A 24,556-nucleotide genomic window follows, 5' to 3' on the forward strand; every position below is an offset into this window, starting at 1 on the left:
AATTTTTCAAGAATGATATAACTAGAAAATCTTCATTCTATCAAAATTACGTACAAACGTTAGAATACATATAGTATTTAGAGGCACAGATCGCTAAAATCGAAATATTAGTTCACCCGTACTTTACAAGTAATAAAAGCATTGACAGAAATGAGCGTCAAAAAGTTGAAAGGAAATGTTTCCAATTATTATAAACATGTTCAATAGAGTAAGATACTTTCCGGTTTTTGGTAGCACTTTCGTCCGATTAATATTATTACAGCTACAAATACAATTAATGTGTTGTCATATTACGCGTTTTCAGCTCTGAATTGCACACAATTCTGTATCAACGAACATCTGCTTGCAGGGACCACATATTATGTCGCGGATTTATCGCAGAAAAAAGATGTCTGTGAATATATATGATGCGTTGTTATAAACAGACAGATTTGAGGTTTGATGGTTGTTTGAAGATGTCTTATCATATATATGTTGCTTATGAAAAACAATATTCGTTTGAAGTATTCAAGAAAGATGAAACTCGAACATCTTCATTCTCTCAAAATTACATACAAACGTTAAAGTCCATACAGTATTTAGTGGTACAGAACGATAAAATCGAAATATTATTTTATCCGTACTTTACAGATAATAAAAACACTGACAGAAATGATCGTACAAAAAGTTGAAAGGAAATGTTTCGAATTATTATAAACATGTATGTTACGGTAAGATACTCTTTGGTTAAAGTATCACTTTCGTCCGATTAATGTTATTCAAGCTACAAGCAGAATTAATGTGTTGTCATATTACGCGTTTTCAGCTCTGAATTGCACACAATTCTGTATCAACAAACATCGGCTTGCAGGGACCACATATTATGTCGGGGATTATCGCAGAAACAAAGATGTGTGTGAATATATACGATGCGTTTTTATAAACAGACATACTTGAGGTTTGATGTTTGTTTTAAGAGGTCATGTTGCATATGAAAAACAATATTCGTTTGAAGTATTCAAGAATGATGTAACTCGAACATTTTCATTCTCTCAAAATTACATACAAACGATAAAATGCATACAGTATTTAGTGGTACAGAACGCTAAAATCGAAATATTAGTTCACCCGTACTTTACAAGTAATAAAAGCACTGACAGAAATGAGCGTTCAAAAAGTTGAAAGGAAATGTTTCCAATTATTATAAACATGTTCAATAGGGTAAGATACTCTTCGGTTTCTGGTAGCACTTACGTCCGATTAATATTATTACAGCTACAAACACAATTAATGTGTTGTCATATTACAAGTTTTCAACTCTGAATTGCAAACAATTCTGTATCAACGAACATCGGCTTGCAGGGAACACATATTATGTCAGGGATTTATCGCAGAAACAAAGATGTCTGTGAATAAATATGATGCGATGTTATAAACAGACAGACTTGAGGTTTGATGGTTGTTTGAAGATGTCTTATCATATATATGTTTCATATGAAAAACAAAATTCGTTTAAAGTATTCAAGAATGATGTAACTAGATCATCTTCTTTTCTATGAAAATGACGTACTAACGTTAGAATACATATAGTATTTATTGGCACAGAACGCTAAAATCGAAATATTATTTGACGTCTACTATACAGGTAATAAAAAAACTGACAGAAATGATCGTTCAAAAAATTGAAAGTAAATGTTTCAAATTATAATAAACATGTACATTAAGGTAATACTCTTTGGTTTATAGTACCAATTTCTTCCGATTAATATTATTCAAGCTTCAAGCAGAATTAATGTGTTGTCGTATTACGCGTTTTCTGCTATGAATTGCACACAATTCTCTATCAACGAACATAAGTGTGCAGGGACCACATATTATGCCGGGTATTATCGCAGCAACAAATATGTCTGTGTTGTTATAAACAGACAGACTTGAGGTTAGATGATTGTTTGAAAATGTTTTATCATATACATGTTTTTATGAAAAACACAATTCGTTTGAAGTTTTCGTGATTGATGTAATTCGAACATCTTCATTCCCTCAAAATTACGTATAAATGTTAGAATACATACAGTATTTAGTGGCTCAGAACACTAAAAAAAAAGTATTATTTCACCCGTACTTTACAGGTAATAAAAACACTGACAGAAATTATCGTTCAAAAAATTGAAATCAAATGTTTCCAATTATTATAAACATGTACATTAGGTTAAGATACTCTTAGGTTTGAAGTAGCACTTTCGTTCGATTAATATTATTTAAGTTACAAACAGAATTAATGTGACGTCATATTACGCCGTTTCAGCTCTGAATTGCAAACAATTCTGTATCAACGAACATCGACGTGCAGGGACCACATATTATGTCGGGTATTATTGCAGCAACAAAGATGTGTGTGAATATATACGATGCATTGTTATAAACAAACAGACTTGAGTTTTGATGGTTTTTTGAAGATGTCTTATCATTAACATGTTTCATATGAAAAACACAATTCGTTTGAAGTATTCATAATTGATGTAACTCGAACATCTTCATTCCCTCAAAATTACGTATAAACGTTAGAATACGTACAATATTTAGTGATACACAACGCTATAATCAAACTATTATTTCACCCATACTTTACAGGTAATATAAAAACTGCCTTAATTGATCGTTCAAAGAGTTGAGAAGGAAATGTTTCCAATTATTATGAACATGTGCATTAGGGTAAGATACTCTTTGGTTTAAAGTAGCACTTTCGTCCAATTAATACTATTCAAGCTACAAGTAGTATTTATGTGTTGTCATATTAAACGTTTTCAGCACTGAATTGCACACAATTCTGTATCAACGAACATCGGCGTGCAGGGACCACATATTATGTCCGTTATTATCGCAGCAACAAAGATGAGTGTGAATATTTACGATGCGTTGTTATAAGCAGACAGACTTGAGATTTGATGGTTGTTTGTAGTTGTCTTATCATATACATGTTTCATATAAAAAACAAAAATCTTTTGAAGTATTCAAAAATGATGTAACTAGAACATCTTCATTCTATAAAAATTACGTACAAACGTTAGAATATATATAGTATTAAGCGGCATAGAACGCTAAAATCAATAATATTTGACGTATACTTTACAGGTAATAAAAAAACTGACAGAAATGATCTTTCAAAAAATTGAAAGTAATTCTTTCCAAAAATAAATAAACTTGTACATTAGGGTAAGATACTCTTTGGTTTAGAGTAGCATTTTCGTCCGATTAATATTATTCAAGCTACAAGCAGAGTTAATTTGTCGTCATATTACGAGTTTCTGCTCTGAATAGCAGACAATTCTGTATCAACGAACTTTGGCATGCAACGACCACGGAGTTCGTCGGGAATCATCGCAACAACAAAGCTGTGTGTGAATATATACAATGCAAAGTTATTAACAGACATACTTGAGTTTTGATGGTTGTTTGAAGATGTCTTATCTTATATATATATATTTTATAAAAAAAAAACTACTCTTTAGAGATTTTCGAGCATGATGTTTCTCGAACCTCGTTATCATACCAAAATTAGTTATACACGTTAAAATACAAAGAGCATTAAGTGGCTTACTGCTCAGAACCCATAAATCAAAGTATTAACCCACACATACATTACAGGTTGTACAAAGACAGTTAGAAATAATGATCCATAAAGTTGAAGGGAAATGTTTCCAATTATTATAAACATGTATATTAGGGTTAGATATTCATTTCTTTAAAGTAGCACTTTTGTCCGATTAATAGTATTTAAGTTACAGGCATAAGTAACGTATTGTCATAACACGATTTTTCAGGTCTGAATTTCAGACAAATCTGTATCAAATAACATCGGCGTTCAGCGCTCACAGTGTTCGTCGGGAATCATCGCAACAACAAAGCTGTGTGTGAATATATACAATGCAAAGTTATTTACAGAGAGACTTGAGTATTGATGGTTGTATGAAGACGTCTTATCTTATAAATGCTTTATAAAAAAAAACTACTATTTGAGATTTTCTAACATGATGTACGTCGAACCTTTTATCATACCAATATTAGTGAGACACTTTTAAATAGAAACAGCATTTAGTGGCACACGGCTCAGATAGCAGAAATCAAAAATATTAATCCACACCTACATTACAGGTCGTACAAAGACTGTTAGGAATTATGATGCATACATTTGAAGGAAATGTTTCCAATTATTATAACATGTACATTATGGTTAGATATTCAGTTCTTTAAAGTAGCACTTTTCCGATTAATAGTATTTAAGTTACAGGCATAAGTAATGTATTGTCATAATTCGAGTTTTCAGTTCTGAATTTCAGACAATTCTGTATCAAATTACATCGACGTGCAGCGATCACAGTGTTCGTCGGGAATCATCGCAACATCAAAGCTGTTTGTGAATATATACAATGCAAAGTTATATACAGAGAGACTTGAGTATTGATGGTTGTATGAAGACGTCTTATCTTATAAATGCTTTATAAAAAAAAACTACTATTTGAGATTTTCTAACATGATGTACGTCGAACCTTTTATCATACCAATATTAGTGAGACACTTTTAAATAGAAACAGCATTTAGTGGCACACGGCTCAGATAGCAGAAATCAAAAATATTAATCCACACCTACATTACAGGTCGTACAAAGACTGTTAGGAATTATGATGCATACATTTGAAGGAAATGTTTCCAATTATTATAACATGTACATTATGGTTAGACTTTCAGTTCTTTAAAGTAGCACTTTTCCGATTAATAGTATTTAAGTTACAGGCATAAGTAATGTATTGTCATAATACGAGTTTTCAGTTCTGAATTTCAGACAATTCTGTATCAAATTACATCGACGTGCAGCGATCACAGTGTTCTTCGGGAATCATCGCAACATCAAAGCTGTGTGTGAATATATACAATGCAAAGTTATTTACAGAGAGACTTGAGTTTCGATGGTTGTTTGAAGACGTCTTATCTTATATAAGTTTTATATTAAAAAAAATACTCTGAGCGTTTAAATACTAACAGCATTTAGTGGAACACTGCTCAGAATTCTGAAAACAAAGTATTAAACCTCAAATGCATAAACAGGGCGAACAAAGACAGTTAGAAATGATGGTCCATTAAGTTAAAGTAAAATGTTTCTATTTATTATAAACATGTACATTAGGGTTAGATATTCATTTCTTTAAAGTAGCACTATTGTCCGATTAATAGTATTTAAGTTACAGGGATAAGTAATGTATCGTTATAAAACGAGTTTTCAACTCTGAATAGCAGGAAATTCTGTTTCAAATAACATCTGCGTGCAGCGACCACAGAGTTCGTCGGGAATCATCGCAACATCAAAGCTGAGTGTGAATATATACAATGCAAAGTTATTTACAGAGAGACTTGAGCAATGATAGTTGTTTGATGACGACTTATCTTGTGTATCTTTTTATTAAAGAAACTACTCTTTTAGGATTTTACGAACATGATGTAACTAGAACCTTTTATCATACCTAAATTTGTTAGAGACGTTAATATACAAACAGCATTTAGTGGCACACGGCTCAGAACGCAGAAATCAAAGTATTAATCCTCAAATGCATAAACAGACCCTACAAAGACTGTTAGAAATGATGGTCCATCAAGTTGAAGGGAAATTTTTCAATTATTATAAACTTGTACATTAGGATTAGATAATCATTTCTTTAAAGTTGCTCTTATGTCCGATTAACAGTATTTAAGTTACAGGTATAACAATTGTAATGTCATTTTACGCGTTTTCAGCTCTGAATGACAGAATATTCTGTATCAACGAACATAGGCATCCATCGACCACGGAGTTCGTCGAGAATCATCGGAAGATCAAAGCTGTGTGTGAATATTTACAATGCAAAGTTATTTACAGACACACTTGAGTTTTGATGGTTGTACGAAGATGTCTTATCTTATATACGTCTTATATTAAAAAAAACTACTCTTTTGAGATTTGCGAGCATGATGTACCTCTAACCTTTTATCACACGAATATTAGGTAGACAAGTTAAAATACAAACATCATTTAGTGGCAAACGGCTCAGATCGCAGAAAACAAAGTATTAATCCACACATACACTACAGGTCGTACTAAGAATCTTAGATATGATGATCCATAAAGTTGAAGGGAAATGTTTCCAATTATTATAAACATGTACATTAAGGTTAGATATTCATTTCTTTAAAGTAGCACCTTTGTCTGATTAATAGTATTTAAGTCACAGGCATAAATAATGTATTGTCATAAAACGAGTTTTCAGCTCTGAATAGCAGACTATACTGTTTCAAATAACAACGGCGTGCAGCGAACACAAATTTCGTCGGGAATCATCGCAACATCAAATCTGTGTGTGAATATATACAATGTAAAAGTTATATACAAAGAGACTTGAGTAATGATAGTTGTTTGAAGACGTCTTATCTTGTATATGTTTCATATTAAAAAAAAATACTGTTTTGAGATAATCGAGCATAATGTACCTCGAACATTATATAATACTAAAATTAGTTAGAGACGTTAAAATACAAACAGCATTTTGTGGCACACGGCTCAGAATGCAGAAATCAAAGTTTTAATCCTCAAATACATTACAGGGCGTACAAAGACTGTTAGAAATGATGGTCCATAAAGTTGAAGGGAAATGTTTCCAATTATTATAAACATGTACAATAGGGTTAGATATTCATTTCTTTAAAGTAGCACTTTTGTCCGATTAATAGTATTTAAGTTACGGGCATAAGTAATGTATTGTCATAAAAAGAGTTTTCAGCTCTGAATAGCAGACTAATCTGTATCAACGAACATCGGCATGCATCGACCACGGTGTTCGTCGAATATCATCGCAGCAACAAAGCTGTGTGTGAATATATACAATGCAAAGTTATTTATAGACAGTTTTGAGTTTTGATGGTTGTTTGAAGACGTCTTATCTTATATACGTTTTATATTAAAAAAACTTCTGTTTTGAGATATTCGAGCATAATGTAGCTCGAACATTTTATCATAAAAAAATTAGTTAGAGACGTTAAAATACAAACAGCATTTAGTGGCACACGGCTCAGAATGCAGAAATTAAAGTATTAATCCTCAAATACATTACAGGTCGTACAAAGACTGTTAGAAATGATGATACATAAAGTTGAAGGGAAATGTTTCCAAATATTATAAACATGTACAATAGGGTTAGATATTCATTTCTTTAACGTAGCACTATTGTCCGATTAATAGTATTTAAGTTACAGGCATAAGTAATGTATTGTCATAAAACAAGTTTTCAGCATAGAATAGCAGACTAATCTGTATCAACGGACATCGGCGTGCAGCGACCACAGATTTCGTCGGGAATCAACGCAACATCAAAGCTGTATGTGAATATTTACATTGCAATGTTTTTTACAGAGAGACTTGAGTTTTGCTGGTTGTTTGAAGACATCTTATCTTATATATGTTTTATATTAAAAAAACTACTCTTTTGAGATTGTCATGCATGATTTCCTTGAACCTCGTTATCATACCTAAATTAGTTAGACACACTAAAATTAGAGGCACACGGATCAGAACGCTGAAATCAAAGTATTAATCCAACCATACATTTACACGTCTTACAAAAATTGTCAGAAATGATGATCCATAAAGTTGAAGGGAATGTTTCCAATTATTATAAACATGTACAAATAGGGTTAGATATTCATTTCTTTAAAGTAGCACTTTTGTTCGATAGTAGTAATATAGATAGAGGCATTAGTAATGTCTTGTCATAATACGCGTTTACATCTCTGAATAGCAGACTATTCTGTATCGACGAACAATGGCATTCATCGACTACGGAGTTAGTCGGGAAATATGGCAGCAAAAAAAAACCGGTGTTTTAATATATACAATGCAAAGTTATTTACAACCAGACTTGAGTTTTGCTGGTTGTTTGAAGACGTCTTATCTTATATATGTTTTATATTAAAAAAACTACTCTTTTGAGATTTTCGAGCATAATGTTTCTCGAACTTCGTTATCATACGTAAATAAGTAAGACACGTTAAAATACAAAAAGCATTTAGAGGCACACGGATCAGAACGCAGAAATCAAAGTATTAATCCGTCGTACAAAGACTGTCAGAAATGATGATCCATAAAGTTGAAGGGAATCTTTCCAATTATTATAAACATGTACATTAAGGTTATATATTCATTTCTTTAAAGTAGCACTTTTGTCTGATTAATAGTATTTAAGTTACAGGCAGAGGTAATGTATAGTCATAAAACGAGTTTTCTGCTCAGAATATCAGACTATTCTGTATCAGCGGACATCGGCTTGAAGCGACCACATACATAGTCGGGATTCATCGCAACTTTAAAGCTATGTGTGAATATATATTTTCAATGCAAAGTTTTTTACAGACAATTTTGAGTTTTGAAGGTTGTATGAAGATGTCTTATCTTATATATGTATTATAATAAGAAAACTACTCTTTTGATATTTTCGAGCATGATGTTTCGCAAACCTCGGTATCATCCCTAAATAAGTTAGACACATTAAAATACAAACAGCATTTAGTGGCACACGGCTCAGAACGCAGAAATCAAAGTATTAATCCTCAAATGCATAAACAGGTCGTACAAAGACTGTTAGAAATGATGGTCCATAAAGTTGAAGGGAAATTTTTCTAATTATTATAAACATGTACATTAGGGTTAGATATTCATTTCTTTAAAGTAGCACTTTTGTCCTATTAATAGTATTTAAGTTACAGGTATAAGTAATGTATTGTCATAATACGCGTTTTCAGTTCAGAATAGAAGACAATTCTGTATCAACGAACATCGGCATGCATCGACCACGGAGTTCGTCGGGTATCATCGCAGGAACAAAGCTGTGTGTGAATATATACAATGCAAAGTTTTTTACAGAGCGACTAGAGAAATGATAGTTGTTTAAAGACGTTTTATCTTGCATTTGTTTTCTATTAAAAAAAAACTACTCTTTTCTAATTTTACGAGCATGATGTACCTAGAACCTTATATCTTACCAAAATTAGTTAGAGATGTTTAAATACAAATAGCATTTAGTGGAACACGGCTCAGAATTCTGTAAACAATGTATTAATCCTCAAATGCATAAACAGGACGAACAAAGACAGTTAGAAATGGTGGTCCATAAAGTTGAAGTAAAATGTTTCTATTTATTATAAACATGTAGATTAGGGTTAGATATTAATATCTTTAATGTAGTACTAATGTCCGATTAATAGTATTTAAGTTACAAGCATAAGTAATGTATCGTTATAAAACGAGTTTTCAGCTCAGAATAACAGGCAATTCTGTATCAAATGACATCGGCGTGCAGCGACCACAGAGTTCGTCGGGAATCATCGCAAAATCAAAGCTGTGTGTCGAATATTTACAATGCAATGTTATTTACAGAGAGACTTGAGTTTTGATGGTTGTTTGAAGACATTTTATCTTATATATGTTTTATATTAAAAAAACTACTCTTTTTAGATTTTCGTGCATGATTTCCTTGAACCTCGTTATCATACCAAAATTAGTTAGACACGTTAAAATACAAACAGCATTAAGAGGCACACGTCTCTGTACGCAGAAATCAAAATATTAATCCAACCATACATTTACAAGTCGTAAAAAGATTGTCAGAAATGATGATCCATAAAGTTGAAGGGAATGTTTCCAATTATTATAAACATGTACATTAGGGTTAGATATCCATTTCTTTAAAGTAGTACCTTTGTCCGATAATAGTATTTAAGTTACAGGCATTATTAATGTATTGTCATAAAATAAGTTTTCAGCTCTGAATAGCAGACAATTCTCTATCAATTAACATCGGCGTGTAGAGACCACAGAGTACGTCGGGAAACATCACAACATCAAAGCTGTGTGTTAATATATACAATGCAAAGTTATTGACAGAGAGACTTGAGTTTTGATGGTTGTTTGAAATCATCTTATCTTATATATTTTTTATATTAAAAAAACTACTCTTTTGAGATTTTCTAGCATGATGTTTCTCGAACCTCGTTATCATACCTAAATTAGTTAGACACTTTAAAATTCAAACTGCATTTAGTGGCACAAGGCTCAGAACGCAGAAATCAAATTTTTAAACCAACCATACATTTACAGGTCGTACAAAGACTGTTAGATATGATGTACCATAAAGTTGAATGGAATGTTTCCAATTATTATAAACATGTACATTAGGGTTAGATATTCATTTCTTTAAAGTAGCACTTTTGTCTGATTAATAGTATTTAAGTTACAGGCATAAGTAATGTATAGTCATAAAACGAGTTTTCAGCTCTGAATATCAGACTATTCTGTAACAATGGACATCAGCGTGCAGCGACCACAGAGTTCGTCGGGAATCATCGCAACATCAAAGCTGTGTGTATATATATATATATATTTAATGCAAAGTTTTTTACAGACATTTTTGAGTTTTGAAGGTTGTATGAAGACGTCTTATCTTATATATGTGTTATATTAAGAAAATTACTCTTTTGAGTTTTTCGAGCATGATGTACCTAGAACCTTTTATCATACCAATATTAGTTAGACACGTTAAAATACTAACAGCATTTAGTGGCACGGCTCAGAATGCAGAAATCAAAGTATTAATCCTCAAATACATTACAGGTTGTACAAAGACTGTCAGAAATGATGATCCATAAAGTTGAAGGGAAATGTTTCCAATTATTATAAACGTGTACATTAGGGTTAGATATTCATTTCTTTAAAGTAGCACTTTTGTTCGATAATAGTATTTAAGTTAGAGGCATTAGTAATGTATTGTCATATTACGCGTTTACATCTCTGAATAGCAGACAATTCTGTATGAACGAACAATTGCATTCATCGACCATGGAGTTAGTCGGGAAACATGGAAAAAAAAAAAAACCTGTGTTTGAATATATACAATGCAAAGTTATTTACAGACAGACTTTAGTAATGATAGTTGTTTGAAGACGTCTTATCTCGTATATGTTTTGTATTAAAGAAAATTACTCTTTTAAGTTTTTCGAGCATGATGTACCTAGACCCTTTTATCATACCAATATTAGTAAAAAACGTTAAAATACAAACAGCTTTTAGAGGCACACAGCTCAGAATGCAGAAATCAAAGTATTAATCCTCAATACATTACAGGGCGCACAAAGACTGTTAGAAATGAAGGTCCTTAAAGTTGAAGTAAAATGATTCAAGTTATTATAAGCATGTACATTAGGGTTAGATATTCATTCATTTAAAGTAGCACTTTTGTCCGATTAATAGTATTTAAGTTACAGGCATAAGTAATGTATTGTCTTAATACGATTTTTCAGCTCTGAATAACAGACAATTCTGTATCAACGAAAATCGGCATGCATCGACCACAGAGTACGTCGGGAATAATCACAGCAACAAAGCTGTGTGTGAATATATACAATTCAAGTTATTTACAGAGCGACTTGAGTAATGATAGTTGTTTGAACACGTCTTATCTTATAAATGTTTTATATTAAAAAAACTACTCTTTTGAGATTTTCGAGCATGTTGTACCTCGAACCTTTTAACATACCAATATTAGTTAGATACGTTAAAATACAAATAGCATTTAGTGGCACACGGCTCAGATCGCAGTAATCAATGTATTAATCCACACATACATTACAGAACGTACAAAGACTATCAGAAATGATGATCCACAAAGTTGAAGGGAAATGTTTCCAATTATTATAAACATGTACATTATAGTTAGATATTCATTTCTTTAAAGTAGCACTTTTGTCCGATTAATAGTATTTAAGTTACAGGTATAACTAATGTATTGTCATAATACGAGTTTTCAGCTCTGAATAACAGACAATTCTGTATCAACGAACATCGGCATGCATCGACCACGGAGTTCGTCGGGAAACTTCGCAGCAACATAAGTGTGTGTGTATCCTAATATTTTAATCGTCATCTCACGAAGCAGCAATACAACTTATGATATTCTATCTTCCAATTCAGCAGGTGTTTTTGTCCAAGAGAAAAAATGTTTCTGTTCTAAATCAAATGCCCTGAGATATCAGCCATTCGCCTCTTACGAATACGTGTGTAACAATCGCACTCATTCAAATAATGTTAACTGCGTCAAATGTCTATACAATTTACCTTTCCTATCTACTAGTTTCGAACACTTAAGGAGGACCACCTGATGATGACCAATTAAGGGCGAACATGCAATGGCTCTTAATAGACGGGCCTTCAAACCAACCATCAACATGCAGCAGGTTGCCTCCCTTGGAACTCGAAGCAACTAATTGTCATAATTTTCTTTCGATGCTACGTAATTTTGACGACTAATTAAAGTTATCGATTCAAAACGATTGTGGTGATCGCAGCGTGCATCCCGCACGGGAGAGCCGCGATACAAATTATATTTTTGAATGTGACTTAAAATGCAACTCCGTACTGAATTATTTAACTTTCGATTGAAACACATTTCAATAGTTTTCTCTAAGATCGATTTAATCTTGATTTCGCATCTCTCCACAACCTGTGCATTTGTTGAGGGCGTCGTTACATATACCAAAATACATACAGTGGTATAGCGGATAGAACGCTGGCCTTGTAATCGAAGGGTCTCGGGTTCGATTCCCGGTGGTGCCCGATTTTATAACTTGTGTTGGGTAAGGCCGTGGTCCAGGCAACACGGAGTTTTCTTCCGTTCCATCCCAACAATTACTCCATTCACACACAGAAGAAGGCAATGGCAAACCACTTCTGGATCGTCTGCCAAGAACGTATATGAACAGGTCCCAGTCCGAGAAAAGGATTGAAGGATCCTGTTCACATGGACCTGTCGTCAGACAGAACACTAAATAAAATATAAATAAATATGTCAATGTCTATTTCAGTGATTTCCCTACCAAAATATGTGTAAATGTCTTGTCTTCTGTGCAATGAAATATGCCATCACTTCCTTAAAATTTATAAGGTCCACTTTGAACTGTTCAACAGGTATCAGTACATCCGTACGTGACGGAAAATTCGGCGTGCAGACCCGTGATCAAGGAGACGCTCACATTCCTGGGCAACGAGAAAAGTTTGATGAGGAAAGACAAGGATTTCGTGACACCAAGGATTGACCGCCCTCGATATCGACCGGACATTCTCTTTGCTATTGGTGAAGGCTTTAACGGAATATATACAGATGTGATCGAAGCGTACGACGCACGAGCTGACCGGTGGACTGTGGTGAGTTCCACGCATTTCCACTCTTATCGCGGCTTCTTAAATGACGCCTCCGACAGAAACTACTTTTCCTATTTATTGCTGATTTTTACTAAGTAAATGTTTATATAAGCTTGATCACAAGCACCTCGTTGGCTGTTTATTTTGTGTTCGTTTGTTTCAATGGGGGTAAACCCTTTTTTAAGTTACCCTTCAAAGACATGAATTAAAAAGAATAAATAAATTACACAGGTGCTGAGTCTCGTGTATACAATGTAAGTTCTAATAGGAATCGACGAAGGATATAAAGTTTGCCTTAAATACCGTTTACAATAAGGCAATGTCCTAGGTAAGCGATAACAAGCGAGCTGAGCGAGCTGCATAAGCAGCATGGGGTGTCATATGACATAAGGGAATCGCTTGTTGTGTCCTACGTAAGAGAAACACACGGGCTTCCTGCGCATGCGCCTTCCCTGTACTGCACAGTCAGAGCCTCCTTGCGCATGCGCCTTACTGGTCAGCGCAGCGACCTGCGCGAAAATATCAAAATATTTTATCTGGGCATTGGCCGCTGACAGCTTGGCTGTAACCTAGGACAGCGCCACACAAACAGCCAGTTTGATATTTCCGCCTCACCAACGCAACTCGCACCGCTCGCATTCTTTCGCTCACGTAGGACACCGGGTAAACGTCGTACATCAACTAACATGGCAACGTAACTGATGATTTTAGACATGAAACGAAGTCATCGTTGATCGTCAGTGGATTTCAACTTAATAAATGAAGCACTGATCAATGTCGATGCTGGTCATCTGCGTGGTAACGCCTCGCGAATTAGAAGGCTTTGGTGTGGGGTGGGGGACGTACTGCCTCCAGCTTTGCGTCGATGAAACCCAAAATACCAACATCTGTCTAACGAACCTGAAATGTCAGCTGTTGATCAGAAATTAATTCTACATTTGTCTGTCGTACTTGACGAGAGCTTCTCTTCCTGTTTCCTCCGTCTCTCATAATTCCACCATTGCTCCAAGTTAATTTCTCACGGTCTTTGTCGAGCGCGGTATGCACGTTCACCCACCACGGTGTAACAATTTCGGTCTTCTTTTGGTGGTTGCACCTCTGCTCTGGCGGTTAGTAGCTCTAGGACTCTAATGTAAGGACTTCACATCAGCAGACTAAGTGACAAAGAAACATAAAGCCATAACCTGTCGTTCCTGCAGGTGGAGAAGTTCGACTTGGGCAGTAAGCGAATATACCCCGAGTTGGCGGTAGTCGGTTTCGACATTTACGTCATCGGTGGTTGTGGCGACCCTCTTGCAGGTTTGAACACATGTCACTGCTTCAACGCTATTACGAAGTCACTCCGCGAGGTGGCGCCTAAGCATGAATGCAGGTAAGATGCAGCTTGGTAACTAAGGAACTCCTTTGAACAGAGTCCTTCTTCAAAAACTGATAGTTAGTCAAGATTTAAACGTGGTCAGGGGTGTAAAATTGTACCACTCACATACAGGAGTATCGTGCAAAGTGTGAATAAGTAGGAGGACTTTTGCGACAATTTTGGTTTTAAGAATACGATTTGCTTTTTAATTTATTCGAATTATGATTTAACAATAACCAGCGAACAATTGCGTTCTGCGAGAGGAAATGCATCTGAATCAGCAATAAATGAGCATTGCAGAGCGTGTACTTTTTATCGTTTCAGATCCTTATTAAGTGTGGCAGTTCTGCGAGGTGCAGTGTACGCCATAGGCGGTGAGGATGAGACTCACAACACGGCTGAAAGATACGACTGCAAGGCAAATCAGTGGTCGTGGATCGCTCCCATGAACAAAAAGCGATTCGAACCGCGTGCGGCTGTACTGAATGGTACGTAAAAGCTGTGAAATAGTAGTGTATGAATTAGTGGAGATGGCGAGGCGTCTGTCTGTCCGTGAATAACAACGCAAGAACGGTTGAAGGAATCGCAGGATTTGAGGTTGTCACGCCGGCGAGTACGAAGATGGCCGTCGGTTGGCTTCTGCCGACGTTTCAGACGAGCTTTATGCCTTCATCATCACGGCATTCCTCTTTGATCTTGAACTTAGTTTCCCTCACTCCATTCGCCCGTATTCTTTCATTATCTCGTTCTTTTATCCGTGCTACGAACTCCGTTATTTCACAGACTGCAATGGCTTGAAGTTCTGAGTGCGTGACGGTTTCTTCTGCTCTTGTAAGCTGTCCCTGTGCATCGACTTCTGAATTTGTAGTGTACACTAGGAGTGAATGCAGACAACCATCAAACTATCAAATTGTCTCTCATATAATACAGATTAATATGTTTTTGAGACAATTAGTAATCTCATGCAAATAGCACATTGTATTATAAATGTAGAGCACCGCTTGGCAGCTCGTACCGTACATCTCTGGCACCAAATTTAATGAAATTCGTTTTACAGAAGATGTAACTTACCATCATTTCCATTATGCATTAATTTAAGTACTTTATGGTGTTTATATTAAATTTCATAAGATAAACTCATTTTCTTTAACACTTTGTTTGTCTCCATTCGAAACAAAGAAACAGATGAACAGAGACAGAAGTGTCTGTGCAGTTTCTGTGACACGAAGGAGGACATTAATAGATTTACAAATTTAAGTACGGATTGTCCCATGTTTGTGCACCAAATATGTGTACAGTTCGTATCATTTATCTAATTTGTTTTTACAGACAAAATATACGTCGCTGGTGGATACAGTCGTGGTAATTACCTAAACTCGGTGAAAGTTTATGACCCGGACACCAACTGATGGACGTTCGTTGCACCAATGCGTTCTGGACGTAAGACTTTTGGTTTCGTCGCGTTCCACCGCTGTCTGTACGCCCTAGGTGAGAACTCTGAACATTCTGAGTGATGCTTCTAAGTCCTTCTGAAAGAACTTGCTATTATAAAATGTTTTCCTGGTTTTCTTTGCTTGACTGAGATTTTATGAACAGCAATTTTCTCCTATCATTACAGAGATAATTTGTCAGTATTTTTAATCCCAGATTCGTAGTTTCGATTACATTCTTAACAAAGAACACTAACTAACAACGCATTTTTCACAGTTCCAGTTTCAAAGGTAAATATTTTGTTCTTGTTGCAAGGAAGTTTCAGTTTGCCGTGCTGGTATCCCCAAAAGCCGGTGGTTTAAAGCAGTCCCCTCGCAGTCTTTGCTTTCCGTCACTTCTATGTGTAATGCAGTTTTGAACAGTGCGCCTTGTGCTGTTGTTGAACGTTACTTTCGGTCGCAGTTTCATGAAGCAGGAAACAGAAGTCAGGCGCAATTTCCTGATGCTAAAATTACGAAAATAATATTTTAGCCATTTCATCCTTAATTTCCTTCCTGGAACTAATATTAACACTGCAAAAGGGAATGAATTTTCTTCGCTGTATTTCATTCATTTTTTACGTTTACGGAATTACAAATTTTAAGATCGTAACGTCCGTTGGGTAAGACGGTCGGAATGTGAAGCATTGAAGTTACGAGAAATACAAACATCTAGAAAGTTATAACTGGTAATGTTGAAGATAAGATACCACTTGTGATACATAGGCGTGAAAAGAAGGATACTATTAAAATGTTTTATGGAACTAGAAAATGTGGGAAGGGTTCAACTGCAGGCTTTTGTGAATGAGGTAACGAATCTTGTGCATCCATAAAGGCCAAATATTTCGTGTCCAGGTGACAGAGTAATAAATATAAAAAAGGGACACGCTGAATGGGGATAGAATAAGTTTCCTTAGGCAGATTTTTGTATACTGTGACATATTACGGGATGTGTGTGTGTGCGAGCAGGAGGATACAACGAGACATCTCACGAGCTCAGTACCGAAAAGTATGATCCTGCAGAAGACACGTGGACGGAGATCCCTGACATGAACATCTATTCGTATGATCTCAAAGCAGAAGTGATCGACGACACGATCTTTGCCATCGGTGGACGTTTAAACAAGTGCATCACATATTTCGATGCCAAGGATTGTCAATGGTTTGTTTGTTTCTTTGTTTGTTTCTTTCCTTGATTGTTCAGGGCTCTATAATCGCAATTTGTTACTTTCGAAGAGCAGTAGGAAGTGAATAATTTCCGGGCAAAATGACCGCGATCTTGCGAAAGCTGCGCTGTGTAGTGTCGTAGAAACTGACAGACGTTTCAGAGGTTTTTACTACTTACTCAGGGCCTTGAATAAAACGCGCGAATCGTTAAAGCCTACCTACCGTCTCATGTTCCCATTTTTGATGGAAGTTTATTTTAAAATGGCTGTTTCCTGTCATATGTTAACGGAGTGAGAAAGCATCTTTAAAATCCCTGAAGACAGATGTCTTCATACATGTTTGTGCAATAGCTAGAAATCCAACAGAAATTCATTCGATTTTGGTTTGTGTCTTTTACGTCCAGCAGAACCTCTCCAGAACTATTTCTGGTGGGACAAAAGTATTTTTGAAAATGTATTGCTAAAAGAGGGAAATCTTGTCATGGGCGCATGTCTCAAACAAGACACGCTTATCTCTCCAAAGAAAGTGTGTGATTTAAGTTATTATTCTGACCGACGATAATGGTTTAATGAAGTGTACCAAACGTAGCTTGCGCAGAACACAAGTCATTTGACAGCGTAATAAAATAGAGGTAATCTCTCCCTCCACTTTGATTAAATAAAATGTGTAACGTTATAAGAGAACGTTAGCTGGGGATCTATGTGCATGAATGAAAGAAAGATCACATTGGAACTTTTCTGAAATATGTGGCAATCGTGCACTGACGTCTCATTGGGTGAATTTTTGATTACATTGTCCAGAAACAAATTATAAGCAACATTTGGGTGGAAACTGTGCTCTTAGCTTCTAGCAATTTCCCATTCTATCCAAAGACAGAGCCAGCCCATCAGATATGGACATTTTTAGGTCAACACAATTTACGACACGCAAAGATAATTCTTTTGTAGTTATTCTACACCGAAATCTCTGATATTTTACAAACCCAAAAGTAAATATATATACATTTTTAAGAAAATGGATAATTTCTTTACATAAATGCACCGACATTCAAAATCAGTTTCTGTTAAATTTATATTAAATAAATTATTTATGGTAGAAGACGCATTCCTTCGAGAGTTATATTTACTATAAGTCTGTCAGTGAAATATGATAAAAATTGTCTTGAGTGAAGATAATACTGATGGACGAAGGAAGAGGGTTTGTTTTCACTTTTAATATTTCAAATTGCAGGCACCAGGTGGCAGACATGAATATTTCGAAAAGCTTTCCGTCGCTTGTGTCATCAAGAACCTACCGAAGGCAAGCGATTACGAGTACAAACACAGTGGAAATCAGTAGTTTGCAGTTGATTACATCCACGACGAACACATTAATTTTAATTAATTTCCTTACAAATATTATGTAGAAAACTAGGAATTGTTGTAGGAGCTAAAAAAAGGGAAATGTGCCATGTGCCTGGGGAAATAACAACCTTTTCAAATGCCATGAAGAAACAGACTAAGCTTTCTGTTAACTGATGTATTTTTTGATTCACGGGATTTTGTGCGGTACTTTTAAGTATTTTAATGAATAGGCACAAAATATTACTACAAAATAAACAAAACGAGTACTTGAATATAGTTATGGTACTTGCGGAGTATAAGAAAAATGTGAAAGCTCTAATCAAACGGGGAACTCGAAAAATTTTTCCGAGATAAAATCTAACACAGAATCAACTTAACAGATCATAGTTTAAAAATTTGCTTCACCTCTTCCCTTTGGTTGAATGTAAAACTACACACTATATTCATAATACTTGAAAAAGAACAAAACAATGCGAAGTAGTGTAACATATCATTGAAGCGACTTAATATCAATATTAGATTAACGGATCCCAAGTGTTCTTGGACGGTGAATTCAGAAGAAATTAAGGCCCTTAGAATGTTTGATAGAAGAATGATTAGAAAACTCCGTTGTCCCATAAATGAAGGAGAAAACTGTGAAACAAAACTAATAACGAGACAGAGGTTGTATTATATTGTAACATTTATAAAATCTCTGAAAGATGGCGTGAACATAAAAGAAGAAGGAAGAGAGATAGACCAAGAAAGAGACGGAGAGATGAGACTGAAGGATATATGAAAATCATGGGAATACGAAAATGGTTTAAAGGGGCTATGGACCATCAGGAATGCAGGGAAAGTGCACCAAATTAAGAAATCCCGGGTGCCTCAAAATGTGTCCCGCCATCCTATCTCTTCTTCTGGTAAGATTCTTCCATAGACTTCTTCCTTTGCCTATCCTGGTTTCCTTCTCGCCGCGGTCAGTGGGTCGAAACGATATTAAGCTGAAGATGATTGTCTTCTTGCGCGATGTAGTCTGGTAAACGTTAGCCGACGTTGTGGACGTCCTTGCTGCCTCAATCATCAGAGGACAGAATTACATTTGACTAGCAAACATTGACTGAGGCGTAGTTATTTATTGTCCTTTGAAATTTCAGTATTATACGTACTTTTACCTGTTTGTTATAAACAGACAGACTTGAGGTTTGATGGTTGATTAAAGAGGTCTTATCATATGAAGAACACAATTCGTTTGAAGTATTCATGATTGATGTAATTCGAACATCTTCATTCCCTTAAAATTACGTACAAACGTTAGAATACATACAGTATTTAGTGGTACAGAACGCTAAAATCGAAATATTATTTCACCCGTACTTTACTGGAAATAAAAACACTGACTTAAATGATTGTTCAAAATGTTGAAAGGAAATGTTTTCAATTAATATAAACATGTACATTAGAGTAAGATACTCTTTGGTTTCAGGTAGCACTTTCGTCCGATTAATATTATTCAAGCTACAAGCACAATTAATTTGTTGTCATATTACGCTTTTTCAGCTCTGAATTGCACACAATTCTGTATCAACGAACAACGGCTTGCAGGGACCACATATTATTTCGGGTATTATCGCAGCAACAAAGATGTGTTTGAATATATACGATGCGTTGTTATAAACAGACAGACTTGAGGTTTGATAGTTGTTTGAAGAGGTCTTATCATATACATGTTACATATGAAAAACACAATTCGTTTGATGTATTCATGATTGATGTAATTCGAACATCTTCATTCCCTCAAAATTACGTACAAACGTTAGAATACATACAGTATTTAGATGCACAGAACGCTAAAATTGAAATATTAGTTCACCCGTACTTTACAAGTAATAAAAGCATTGACAGAAATGAGCGTCAAAAAGTAGAAAGGAAATGTTTCCAATTATAATAAACATGTTCAATAGGGTAAGATACTCTTCGGTTTTAGGTAGCACTTTCGTCCGATTAATATTATTACAGCTACAAACACAATTAATGTGTTGTCATATTACGCGTTTTCAGCTCTGAATTGCACACAATTCTGTATCAACGAACATCGGCTTGCAGGGACCACATATTATGTCGCGGATTTATCGCAAAAACAAAGATGTCTGTGAATATATACGATGCGTTGTTATAAACAGACAGACTTGAGGTTTGATGGTTGTTGGATGTTTGTTTATCATATATATGTTGCATATGAAAAACAATATTTGTTTGAAGTATTCAAGAAAGATGTAACTCGAACATCTTCATTCTCTCAAAATTACATACAAACGTTATAGTCCATACAGTATTTAGTGGTACAGAACGATAAAATCGAAATATTATTTCATCCGTACTTTACAGATAATAAAAACACTGACAGAAATGATCGTACAAAAAGTTGAAAGGAAATGTTTCGAATTATTATAAACATGTATGTTAGGGTAAGATACTCTTTGGTTAAAGTATCACTTTCGTCCGATTAATGTTATTCAAGCTACAAGCAGAATTAATGTGTTGTCATATTACGCGTTTTCAGCTCTGAATTACACACAATTCTGTATCAACAAACATCGGCTTGCAGGGACCACATATTATGTCGGGGATTATCGCAGAAACAAAGATGTGTGTGAATATATACAATGCAAAGTTATTAACAGACATACTTGGTTTTGATGGTTGTTTGAAGATGTCTTATCTTATATATATATATATTTAATATTAAAAAAAACTACTCTTTAGAGATTTTCGAGCATGTTGTTTCTCGAACTTCGTTATCATACCAAAATTAGTTATACACGTTAAAATACAAACAGCATTAAGTGGCTTACTGCTCAGAACCCTGAAATCAAAGTATTAATCCACACATACATTACAGGTTGTACAAAGACAGTTAGAAATAATGATCTATAAAGTTGAAGGGAAATGTTTCCAATTATTATAAACATGTATATTAGGGTTAGATATTCATCTCTTTAATGTAGCACTTTTGTCCGATTAATAGTATTTTAGTTACAGGCATAAGTAATGTATAGTCATAAAAAGAGTTTTCAGCTCTGAATAGCAGACTAATCTGTATGAACGAACATCGGCATCCATCTACCACGGTGTTCGTCGAATATCCTCGCAGCAACAAAGCTGTGTGTGAATATATACAATGCAAAGTTATTTATAGACAGTTTTGAGTTTTGATGGTTGTTTGAAGACGTCTTATCTTATATATGTTTTATAATAAAAAAAAACTTCTGTTTTGAGATATTCGAGCATAATGTACCTCGAACATTTTATCATACCAAAATTAGTTAGAGACGTTAAAATACAAACTGCATTTAGTGGCACACAACTCAGAATGCAGAAATTAAAGTATTAATCCTCAAAAACATTACAGGGCGTACAAAGACTGTTAGAAATGATGATACATAAAGTTGAAGGGAAATGTTTCCAATTATTATAAACATGTACAATAGGGTTAGATATTCATTTCTTTAAAGTAGCACTTTTGTCCGATTAATAGTATATAAGTTACAGGTATAACTAATGTACTGTCATAATACCAGTTTTCAGCTCTGAAAACAGATAATTCTGTATCAACGAACAACGGCATGCATCGACCACGGAGTTCGCCGGGAAACATGGCAGTAACAAAGCTGTGTGTTCATATATACCATGCGTTGTTATAAACAAACAGACTTGATTTTTGAAGGTTGTTTGAAGAAGTCTTATCATCTACATGTTTCATATGAAAAACACAATTCGATTTAGTTATTCTTGATTGTTGTAATTCGAACATCTTCATTCCCTCAAAATTACATACAAACGTTAGAATACATAAAGTATTTAGTGGCACAGAACGCTAAAATCACACTATTATTTCACCCGTACTTTAGAGGTAAAAAAACACTGAATTAATGATCGTTCAAAAAGTTGAAAGAAAATTTTTCCAAAAATTTTAAACATGTACATTAGAGTAAGATACTCTTTGGTTTAAAGTATCACTTTCGTCCGATTAATATTATTCTAGCTACAAGCACAATTAATGTGTTGTCATATTATGTGTTTTCAGCTCTGAATTGCACACAATTCTGTATCAACGAACATCGGCGTGCAGGGACCACATATTATGTCCGTTAATATCGCAGCAACAAAGATGAGTGTGAATATTTACGATGCGTTGTTATAAGCAGGCAGACTTGAGATTTGATGGTTGTTTGTAGTAGTCTTATCATATACATGTTTCATATAAAAAACAAAAATCTTTCGAAGTATTCAAAAATGATGTAACTAGAACATCTTCATTCTATAAAATTACGTACAAACGTTAGAATATATACAGTATTTAGTGGCATAGAACGCTAAAATCAATAATATTTGACGTATACTTTACAGGTAATAAAAAATCTGACAGAAATGATCGTTCAAAAAATTGAAAGTAATTCTTTCCAAAAAAAAATAAACTTGTACATTAGGGTAAGATACTCTTTGGTTTAAAGTAGCACTTTCGTCCGATTTATATTATTCAAGCTACAAGCAGAGTTAATGTGTCGTCATATTACGAGTTTCAGCTCTGAATAGCAGACAATTCTGTATCAACGAACTTCGGCATGCAACGACCACGGAGTTCGTCGGGAATCATCGCAACAACAAAGCTGTGTGTGAATATATACAATGCAAAGTTATTAACAGACATACTTGAGTTTTGATGGTTGTTTGTAGATGTCTTATCTTAAATATATATTTTATATTAAAAAAAAATTACTCTTTAGAGATTTTCGAGCATGATGTTTCTCGAACCTCGTTATCATACCAAAATTAGTTATACACGTTAAAACACAAACAGCATTAAGTGGCTTACTGCTCAGAACCCATAAATCAAAGTATTAACCCACACATACATTACAGGTTGTACAAAGACAGTTAAAAATAATGATCCATAAAATTGAAGGGAAATGTTTCCAATTATTATAAACATGTATATTAAGGTTAGATATTCATTTCTTTAAAGTAGCACTTTTGTTAAGTTACAGGCATAAGTAACGTATTGTCATAACACGATTTTTCAGCTCTGAATTTCAGACAAATCTGTATCAAATAACATCGGCGTGCAGCGATCACAGTGTTCGTCGGGAATCATCGCAACAAAAAAGCTGTGTGTGAATATATACAATGCATAGTTATTTACAGAGAGACTTGAGTATTGATGGTTGTATAAAGACGTCTTATCTTACAAATGCTTTATAAAAAAAAAACTACTATTTGAGATTTTCTAATATGATGTACGTCGAACCTTTTATCATACCAATATTAGTGAGACACTTTTAAATAGAAACAGCATTTAGTGGCACACGGCTCAGATAGCAGAAATCAAAAATATTAATCCACACCTACATTACTGGTCGTACAAAGACTGTTAGGAATTATGATGCATACATTTGAAGGAAATGTTTCCAATTATTAGAACATGTACATTAGGGTTAGATATTCATTTCTTTAAAGTAGCACTTTTCCGATTAATAGTATTTAAGTAACAGGCATAAGTAATGTATTGTCATAATACGAGTTTTCAGTTCTGAATTTCAGACAATTCTGTATCAAATAACATCGACGTGCAGCGATCACAGTGTTCGTCGGGAATCATCGCAACATCAAAGCTGTGTGTGAATATATACAATGCAAAGTTATTTACAGAGAGACTTGAGTTTCGATGGTTGTTTGAAGACGTCATATCTTATATAAGTTTTATATTAAAAAAACTACTCTGAGCGTTTAAATACAAACAGCATTTAGTGGAACACGGCTCAGAATTCTGAAAACAAAGTATTAAACCTCAAATGCATAAACAGGGCGAACAAAGACAGTTAGAAATGATGGTCCATTAAGTTGAAGTAAAATGTTTCTATTTATTATAAACATGTACATTAGGGTTAGATATTCATTTCTTTAATGTAGCACTATTGTCCGATTAATAGTA

At 34.5% G+C, this 24,556-nt stretch overlaps 1 protein-coding gene across 1 annotated transcript in view; it reads left to right on the plus strand.

Annotated features, from left to right (window-relative positions):
* The window catches only part of LOC110837739 (kelch-like protein 23), a 30,933-nt gene extending 10,879 nt beyond the window's left edge, over window positions 1–20,054 (plus strand). Inside the window, exons 7-11 of the mRNA XM_087354032.1 lie at window positions 13,016–13,210; window positions 14,449–14,621; window positions 14,931–15,094; window positions 17,045–17,237; window positions 20,051–20,054. Coding sequence (XP_087210158.1) covers window positions 13,016–13,210; window positions 14,449–14,621; window positions 14,931–15,094; window positions 17,045–17,237; window positions 20,051–20,054 — 729 coding nt within the window. The remainder of the gene's footprint in view (window positions 1–13,015; window positions 13,211–14,448; window positions 14,622–14,930; window positions 15,095–17,044; window positions 17,238–20,050) is intronic.
* Window positions 20,055–24,556: the final 4,502 nt, after the last annotated feature.

This window comes from Zootermopsis nevadensis, unplaced genomic scaffold, assembly GCF_977971745.1.
Source record: "Zootermopsis nevadensis isolate Lab colony 2312 unplaced genomic scaffold, Znev_1.0 Znev_ptg000022l, whole genome shotgun sequence".
Taxonomy (NCBI): domain Eukaryota; kingdom Metazoa; phylum Arthropoda; class Insecta; order Blattodea; family Termopsidae; genus Zootermopsis; species Zootermopsis nevadensis.